At 44.6% G+C, this 10,510-nt stretch overlaps 1 protein-coding gene across 1 annotated transcript; it reads left to right on the top strand.

The window, feature by feature from the left end:
- The first annotated feature begins 5,401 nt into the window (after positions 1–5,401).
- SPACA9 (sperm acrosome associated 9) lies at positions 5,402–8,314 on the top strand. The gene is made up of 3 exons (XM_075258985.1): positions 5,402–5,563; positions 5,843–6,045; positions 7,910–8,314. The coding sequence occupies exons 1-3, from the start codon at positions 5,420–5,422 to the stop codon at positions 8,253–8,255; spliced, it is 693 nt and encodes a 230-aa protein (XP_075115086.1). The 5' UTR covers positions 5,402–5,419; the 3' UTR covers positions 8,256–8,314.
- The last annotated feature ends 2,196 nt before the right edge of the window (positions 8,315–10,510 follow it).

Raw genomic sequence — 10,510 nt, 5'->3', positions numbered from 1 at the left:
TGCAGAACCTCACAAGACGCCCACATACTGCAGTTCCACACTGAGGACACTTTTTATATACTTTTTCTTCTGAAGTGCTAGACTATAATTGAAATGGTAGATTGTGAAGGTAAATATTAAGTTCCGCGCCGCCGCTGCCGCCATACTCCTACTCGTTGGTACCCAGAGCGGCGCCGTCTGATTTGCCACCTTTTATCTGTTACCCAAGCTGTCTATTGATTGAGATAACATTCACTATGAGAGCGGCTTCTCTGCCTCTTGTGCGCGTCTCTGTAGCCCAGAAAAAAAAACCTTTGATTTTCCTCACTTTGAGAGAGTTCAAAAACAATTCTGAGTGCGCCGGCATCAAAGGCGCGAGCTGGCATCTGCCGCATTGTAACACGCCACTAGAAAGCACAAACCTGCGAGAAGAAAGCCGCGTATCGCCATCAAGGAGCCAAAGCTGAGCATTAGATGTGTTCAGTGTGTTGTACAATGCCTCTGAGGCTGCAGGACGCCGTCTCTGAGCTGCTGACAAATCGCTGGCGGGTGACAGAGCGTGCGCCTCTTCATAGCGCTCCGCAGGAAGGGTCGCAGCCACGGAGGCCTCGGCTCAAAACTACTCTGCAAATGCAGTTACAGCCTGTCTGATCCTCCAGTCACAGCCAAAGCTGCATTCTGGACAGTATGGTCACTTCTCTCTGCACAGTCAGTGGAACATGAAGTTTCAAACTTTTTGGGCTTCAGCCCTTCACTATTCACAGACTGACGCTGATCCCAATACCGGTCACAGCTGAGGGTTTGTTACAGCGGCGTTCAGACTAGACAATCCTATGTGAGATTATTTCACCTCTCCTGATATGATGGTTTGTTACAATGTGTCAGACTGGAGTCTCTTATGGCAAACCCTCAGCTGTGTCAAGTTTGCAGTCAGGAGTTTCCAACCATCAGATGTAAAGAAGAATATTGCAAGCAGAGGCAATGCAAAAGACAAACCATAGTGGAAAGCTGCAGATCTGTTACATTGTGTCAGACTCAACCCCCCCCTTCCTCATATAACACTACTACTACTGACAGATACTACTACTCCCAACATCCATCACAGCAGAGCATGATGATATACACAGATCCTCGCCAGCGCGCCCTGCAGGCTGACACCTGAAAGTAATAGCAGAATGCTGAATACAGCTCTGGGAGAGACCACAGCATGTCCTAGGATATCCTGAAAACTAAATGCAGCTTAGGATGTGACTGGAGAATAAGACATGTCAAATTTAACAGAAACACCCGCAGTATACAGAATGCAGCTCTGGTTGTGACTGGAGTATATCACTCAACAGTAGGGATGTGATTGAAGCTAGATTGGAAAGTGAGTGGAGTATAAGATGTCATGTCGTGGTGGGTATGAACAATAGAGACATGGATTATGCACGCAGCCCTGGATGTGACTGGAGAATATGATATCCTGTTAGGACAAGGATCATGAATGCAGCTTTGAATGTGACTGATGTATCAGATTGAATAAACTTAGAGCTATTACTATAACCAGAAGGATTATGAATGCAGCTCTGGATGTGGCTGGAGTATACTGTACAACATGGAGTAGCAGAAATGTGAATGCAGCTCACTTGGGGGGTGACTAGAGTATTAAACACATCTTGACAACCAGCGGTAAAAGCAGAATTATGGATGCAGGCCTGGATGTGACTGGAGTATACATGATAATGTCCTGAAAGCGGACAGTCATACCATACCTAATGTGAATGCAGCTTTGAATGTGACTAGAGTATACAATATGATGTCCTGAGGGTTAATACTTTCCAAAGTTCTGCAGGTGACTGGAGGACACAACATAATGTCCTGTGATCTGTCAGTAAAACAAGCAGGATTATAAGTGCAGCTTGGGGTGTGACTGGTGTATAATACATGTGGATACAGAAGATTTGTATAATGTATTGAAGGAGATGAACAAAAATGAGGAGAGCCGGGTGTGTGTGTGTGTGTGTGTGTGTGTGTGTGTAGGGGGGGTCCGAGTCCAGACAGCTCTGACAACCGCACATGAATGAAGAGGTTGTCAGACCCGACCCTGTACATTACACTCGTATACCCAGACAGTATACACAAGTCTACGTTGCTGATTCACATCAGGTTTCTCTGGTTTGCAGGTCCCTGACCAAGAAGCTCCTCAGAGCAGAGGATGATGGGATTGTGTGTTATTGTACCATCTTGTACCCCCCTCGCCCCGCTGTCATCCCCTCGCCCGCCTCACGTCTCTTGTTGTGTTTGCAGCCTTTATCTGGGCGGCTGTGGAGTTTACAAGTCATTATCTATAATCCTGCAAGTAACTAACCCAAGGACTCCAGGAGCCGAGGAGCAGAGGGCCCGGGCAGGGAGAGGGGCCCGGATCACTACTGACAAGCCACCATCATTACCCGGCTTATAACAAGGCGAGCAGCGGACGGGGAGCGCACGCCATTAAACATTGATATCTCCAAACATCTGCTCCCCCCGCTCACTAGATCAGCCCCGATAGATGGTCATTAGGACAAGGCTCTGCTGCGCCACCCACTGGGCAAAGGGTAGATGGGACTGAACCACGTCAGAGATTTATGGCCTCTAAGAACAGGAGCAAAATCTACAAGAAACCTGCCAAGAAAGGGGGCAGCGTTATTATAAGACATATTGAGGGGGGGGGGGAAGGAGCTAATGCCACATATAGCGCCTGTATACTGCCACATGTAGCGCCCATATACTACCTGTATAATGCCACATATACTACCAGTATAATGCCACATACAGTGCCCGTATACTATCTGTATAATGCCACACATAGCACCCAAATACTACCAGTATAATGCCACATATAGCGCCCGTATACTACCTGTATAATGCCACACATAGCGCCCATATGCTACCAGTATAATGCCTAACACAGCGCCCGTATACTTCCAGTATAATGCCACATATAGCGCCTGTATACTGCCACATATAGCGCCCATATGCTACCAGTATAATGCCTAACACAGTGCCCATATACTACCAGTATAATGCCACATATAGCGCCCATATACTACCTGTATAATTCCACATATAGCGCCCATATACTACCTGTATAATTCCACATATAGCGCCCATATACTACCTGTATAATTCCACATATAGCGCCCATATACTACCTGTATAATGCCACACACGGCGCCCATATACTACCTGTATAATTCCACATATAGCGCCCATATACTACCTGTATAATTCCACATATAGCGCCCATATACTACCTGTATAATTCCACATATAGCGCCCATATACTACCTGTATAATGCCACATATAGCGCCCATATACTACCAGTATAATGCCACATATAGCGCCCATATACTACCTGTATAATGCCTAACACAGCGCCCGTATACTTCCAGTATAATGCCACATATAGTGCCTGTATACTGCCACATATAGCGCCCATATGCTACCAGTATAATGCCTAACACAGTGCCCATATACTACCAGTATACTGCCACATATAGCGCCCATATACTACCTGTATAATTCCACATATAGCGCCCATATACTACCTGTATAATGCCACACACGGCGCCCATATACTACCAGTATAATGCCACATATAGCGCCCATATACTACCTGTATAATTCCACATATAGCGCCCATATACTACCTGTATAATGCCACACACGGCGCCCATATACTACCAGTATAATGCCACATATAGCGCCCGTATACTACCAGGCTTATGGACCATGTAGGAGTTATACTACTCTCATACCATAGTGTCCATGTAGTATCAGTTTTATTGCCCATATACAAGTCATCCTAGCTATATACCACCAGTCTTACAGCACACGTGCATTATACTACCCATATAGAATCATATCGCCCATATAAGAGTTATACTTCTATAATACCAGCCTCGCTCCCTATATAACACCAGGTGTGGGGCTGTCTGTAATAGTGAAGTAGTATAAAGTATGTGCCCCCCTCCGTCTCCCCTCTGACCTGTTACTCTCTCCCCCCCCCCCCCCCCATCTGATGTGACCAGTAAAGCAGACATGCAGAACATTGCACAATATCTGGGCAGAATCTGATTGGTTGCCACGGACAACAGCTCCACTTCTGATGCGCCGCCCCTTTAATCACAGGCTGACAGGCGGCGGAGTTCCTGGCTACGTCACAATCGTCTCCTAGCAACAAGGCAAACAATCAGACAGGACTGTACACACATAGGAGAGCGCAGAGCGATCAGAGCGAGCGGGGCCCGGGGCAGGACGCAGCCAGAGCCACAGTTATAACTGAAGGTGAGAGGAGAATCTACAAAACAGGACCCTGTTCACACACAACTGCAGGGGATAACGTGGCTGCCGGGACGATTCAGTTCTCTTCATCTTTTTGTGGTTTTATATACCTGGGGCTCAGGGAAGTTCTGCGGCTGCTTAATAGGATCTCTGCTTCATGTCAGTGAAAGGGAACGGCCGAATACAATTGTAACAAACCCTCTGCTGTATTACACCGGAGGTAATGGAGACGTTCCATTCACTGACAGCAAGCACAAGTCTTACACACTCACATGAGACAAGATCTATTAGAGAGTGACAGCTGCACAATACCGCAATCCACGTATATATGACGCTACACAAAACCGCAGTGCACATATATATGACGCTACACAATACCGCAATCCACGTATATATGATGCTACACAAAACCGCAGTGCACATATATATGATGCTACACAAAACCGCAGTGCACATATATATGACGCTACACAATACCGCAATCCACGTATACATGACGCTACACAATACCGCAATCCACATATATATGATGCTACACAATACCGCAGTGCACATATATATGACGCTACACAATACCGCAGTGCACGTATATATGACGCTACACAATACTGCAGTGCACGTATATAACGGTCTAAGATACCGCAGTGCACATATATATGACGCTACACAATACCACAGTGCACATATATATGACCCTACACAATACCACAATCCACGTATACATAACGCTACACAATACCGCAGTGCACGTATATAATATAACGCTCTAAGGTACCGTAGTGCACGTATATATGACGCTCTACAATACCGCAATCCACGTATATATATATAACGTTCTAAGATACCATGCTGCACGTATATATGACTCTCTACAATACCGCAATCCACGTATATATATATATATAACGTTCTAAGATACCGTGCTGCACGTATATATGACTCTCTACAATACCGCAATCCACGTATATATATATATAACGTTCTAAGATACCGTGCTGCACATATGACGCCCCATAATACCGCCCTCCTTTATGGCTTCCATCTATTTTAATAGAAGGCTCAGCAAATACCAGAAAGCAGAAACACTGACTAAATAGTCTGATCTCCAGGGTCCTAGCACCGCACAACACGATGGATGAGGCCAGGCAGACCCTGAAGACTCTGCAGCAGCAGTGTAAACTCCTAGGACAGCAGCAAGTGACCTTCATCACCGCCCTGGAGCGCACACGTGAGCACGCCCATGACAGGATCAAACCCGTGCGGACCCTGGCGCAGGTAACTTTAACGTGTAAGGTCTTATCCTATCCCTTATACTAGAAAATATGGTAACATATTCCCTATTATCATTCCTACCACCAGGTGGCATTGTACTACATGTACTGCAGAGGGCTTATGGGTATTCTCCCCCTGAACTGCACTCCATGTGGCCTGGAGTGGTAGTGCAAGTTAAGTTCAGAGAGAATGGGGTTATATTTTATACAAGGGCATAGAAGTATGAAATGTGGGAACCGACCATATTGTCTACAGGTGACTTCTATTCCAATTATATTGTAGGTGCAAAACTACCTGGACAACTATTGTCATAACAGCACAGACAAGCGAATCCTATCCTTGTTCCTTGATGTCTGCAACAATCTGGTTGATTTTTGCGTCAAGCTGGATGCCATGCAGAGTGAGACTAGGTCAGCAGGGGGCATCCTAGAAGTAACCATGACCCTGCTCAGCCCAACCAATGACCTATCTGGTCTAAGAGCCAAGTGAGTCACTAACTAGCGGCACAGACATGATCGTAACAAACCTCACAGTAGTGATATTGCCCATATTGGTGTACATAGAAGGAAGTATTATAGTAGTTATATTCTTGAACATAGAAGGAAGTATTATAGTAGTTATATCCTTGTACATAGGAGCAGTATTATAATAGTTATATTCTTGTACATAGGAGGTAGTATTATAGTAGTTATATTCTTGTACATAGGAGGTAGTATTATAGTAGTTATATTCTTGTACATAGGAGTAGTATTATAGTAGTTATATTCTTGTACATAGGAGTAGTATTATAGTAGTTATATTCTTGTACATAGGAGGTAGTATTATACTATTCCGTTATCGGGCCAGCAGCAGCGCATTTCAGCACCAGCTTTCGGGACAGCAGTTCAGTTCAGCAGCGGGAATTACAATGACATCCGAGGACTGCTGGCCCGATGCTTGTGCCCAGTAGCCAGTACATCAATGACCCCCCCTCCATCTCCTCCTCCTTCCAGTGCTGCCCCCCAGCTCTCCTTACATCTACCCCGTACCCTCTCCCCGCCACATGACTAAGCCGATGCTGGCCCGATGATAGAGGCCGTGCTTGTGTGTAGTAGGCAGTACATCGATCGATGCCCTCATCCTCCTCTTCCTTCCAGTGCTGCCCCCCAGCTCTTCTTACATCTGCCCCGTACCCTCTCCCTGTAATAGGCCTCACCGTAAATCTTGAGCAATGAATGCTACTAGATAGCCGCCGGACGCTGCAGAAAGTTTGTCCCTCCGGCTCGCTGTAGCTCACCGTTCCTATAGTCGGCGTGTTTCTTGTCAGGGCCTGGATTGAGCCCCGGTGTCTTTCCTTTCGGTCTCGGTACTAGCGCTGAGGTGAGGCCTAGTCGTGTGGCGGGGAGAGGGTACGGGGAAGATGTAAGGAGAGCTGGGGGGCAGCACTGGCAGGAGGAGAAGGATGGGGGAGGGGGGTCATCGATGTACTGGTTACTGGGCACAAGCATCGGGCCAGCAGTCCTCGGATGTCATTGTAATTCCCGCTGCTGAACTGCTGTCCCGAAAGCTGCTGCTGAACTGCGCTGCTGCTGGCCCGATAACGGAATAGTACCGGTAGTATTATAGTAGTTATATTCTTGTACATAGGAGTAGTATTATAGTAGTTATATCCTTGTACATAGGAGCAGTATTATAATAGTTATATTCTTGTACATAGGAGTAGTATTATAGTAGTTATATTCTTGTACATAGGAGTAGTATTATAGTAGTTATATTCTTGTACATAGGAGTAGTATTATAGTAGTTATATTCTTGTACATAGGAGTAGTATTATAGTAGTTATATTCTTGTACATAGGAGGTAGTATTATAGTAGTTATATTCTTGTACATAGGAGGTAGTATTATAGTAGTTATATTCTTGTACATAGGAGGTAGTATTATAGTAGTTATATTCTTGTACATAGGAGGTAGTATTATAGTAGTTATATTCTTGTACATAGGAGGTAGTATTATAGTAGTTATATTCTTATACATAGGAGTAGTATTATAGTAGTTATATTCTTGTACATAGGAGGTAGTATTATAGTAGTTATATTCTTGTACATAGGAGGTAGTATTATAGTAGTTATATTCTTGTACATAGGAGGTAGTATTATAGTAGTTATATTCTTATACATAGGAGTAGTATTATAGTAGTTATATTCTTGTACATAGGAGGTAGTATTATAGTAGTTATATTCTTATACATAGGAGTAGTATTATAGTAGTTATATTCTTGTACATAGGGGGCAGTATTATAGTAGTTATATTCTTGTACATAGGCGGTAATAATAAACTAGTAATATAGGATTAACCCTTTTACTCACCAGATATCCTCATGATGCTGTTAATCATCTCAGTTGCGATGAGGCCAGGAACTTTTACGGTGGAGTTGTGAGCCTCATCCCCATAGTTCTGGACAACATCCGAGAAGCCATGGCCAGGATGGAGAAAGTGCAGCCACACCACCTTGGTAACAGCGTCAGACTAGGTTCTGGTCAGGGGAGCAGGCAGCATAGTGATAAGGCAGGAGGGGGAAACCTCACAACCACCACTGGGGCTCAGACCAATGTCAGTCAGGCAGATTCATCTTTCCAAATGTCAAACAAGAAGAAATACAATGGAGAAACCTTAAAACCCGCCTGGAGGCCGGCCGGACGCCTCTATACCACATAAAGGTCCATACACTCTGCAAACTCCTCCATGTAAGGCAATAAATACTGGGCTGAGAATCATTCCGCTGTGGATACATCCAGTTTTCTCCTTTATACACAATATTGTATTCATTATGATTCCATGACATTAGCCTGCAGTGTAAAGCATGGAGGGTTTCTGTCTGGCTGTCGTGTAAAAACATTTCTATATAATCTATGTATATTAGTATAGACTAGGAGGAAGTGAATATACATACAAAGTAACCATGCCAACACCACAAACCCTCCATACTTTATACTGCTATATGTAACCTTTAATTTCTATTACCATATATCGTGTATTGATCTACCCAGAGGTTTATACATCGACATATTATATAAGACACTCCAGCTTACCATCATTATTATTGTGACAATTACAATATACAAGTCGTTGATTCTGCGCAAATCTGTTTGATACAGTCAGTTAATTCTTAATTGGATCCGTTCCTTGGAAAGCTGAGTGACAGCTATTGAAGGGGTTGTCCATATACACTATTAAGGGCATTATAGAGGGTAACCTCCCCCCCTCCCCATATAGCTGCTGTTCCAATGACTCCATACAGGACCATGTTACCCTATAGAGACCACTGGGGCATTGTATAGCCAGACACCGATCCACCCAGCTGTACCAGCTTTTGCCATCACCCATGGAGGGTAAATCTGCCTCTACGTATGTGATATAAGAGGAAAGAATGTATCGAGACATAAGCAGGTAGTTACCACTCAGGGCAGTAGAAAAGCTGAGTATCAATGGTGGTTATACAAGTTGTCACTCAGCTTTCCCTTATCCTGATATAACCATGAAAGTAAATCTTAGATCTTTTCTTTTTTGCCCTCTGACCTCCACCATACACTGTGCCCAGCTTTACCCCCATTCCTGCATACTTGTAACCCTTTCGTTTCCAAAATTTACTTTAAATCTTAATTTTTGTATTCATAAAATTTGGTGCTAATTTCTTTTTCTATTAAAGTTGATGTGACTTGACTGATGTACTCCCTTCCCATCACCCGTGTGCACCGTCTCATATCTCTAGTGCTGTCTGGTCGGGTCTTTCTACCATAACTACAACTCCCAGGATGTCTTGGTCTATATGGGAGTTGTAGTTTTGCAGACAGTACTTGCAAGTAAAAACCATGTTGCGATTTCCAAGTCACTGTCGGCTCCTGCTACATGGCAGACATCTTGGAAATTCCTATAATCTGTCTTGCAGATGTCGGATTACACTGGGCTACATACAGTAAGTTTAGGACTTACCTTGCTGGATATCCCTCCATGATCTCTCTACGGGGTATAATACGTATATAATTCACAACTGCCCACTTTGCTCCTCCTACATGGCTGCCATCTTTTTCTCCTGTAGGTTAGAGACGTCTCCTCCGAGCCACGGCTGTGTCTGTAATAAAGTCTCACATCTATCATATGCGCCTTACAATGGATTTGGTCTTAGCCTAGTACAGAGTCACAATAAGGAGAACAGAAGGAATCCTAGGCATTCTAAAAGGAAGTCGGGTCAGACATGCCTTTAAATCAGTAGAGCTGGAGACAGGACAACCTGCCATCTTTTCCGTGGAGTATATGAGAGCACGGACATCATGAGAGGTCACCGGGGATAGAGTTTATTGCTAGACAGCCATTCCCTATAAGCACCGACCAGTTCAGCATAGTACACGAGGCCACGCTATTACAGCGATCTCCAAGGCGGAGGCTCTCTAGCTATGGTCGCAGCAGACGGGGAAGGCTGGGAGATGTGGTTTTGCACCATCGGGAGCCACAGGTTGCAGATTGTTGGTCTAGTCAATAGCCAACCTGAATGGAGGTGTCAATTTAATGGGAACTTTGCAGGCTTTATCATTTGACATTGTATCCTTAGACTAGGTCATCAATTGAAGATCAGTGAGTACAATATGGTGGACCCCAACAGATCTGCTGTTTGAAGCAAGAGCAGAGCACCACTTCCACGGCCACATGAGACTCATCCTCACATTACCTGACTACAGCTCAGTCCCATTTAATCAAATGAGGCTGAGCCAAGTACAGCCACGGGCAGTCTTTTCTGCGCATGGGCCACAGAACTCGCCCAAACCCTGCAGGCTGAGTGATGGGGTACATTGGGTGATGCCCACCAATATTCAATTCACAACCTAAGGATAGGTCACCAATTGAGAAGCCCAGAAAATCCCTATAATGATGTGGAATTATAAAAGGACGTTCCCCCTCATGTTCCAATGTGAGGG

This window comes from Leptodactylus fuscus, chromosome 11 (assembly GCF_031893055.1).
Source record: "Leptodactylus fuscus isolate aLepFus1 chromosome 11, aLepFus1.hap2, whole genome shotgun sequence".
In the NCBI taxonomy this organism is placed as follows: Eukaryota; Metazoa; Chordata; class Amphibia; order Anura; family Leptodactylidae; genus Leptodactylus; species Leptodactylus fuscus.
Note: the sequence above shows the minus strand (reverse complement) of the source record. Positions and strands in the feature narration are given on the sequence as shown.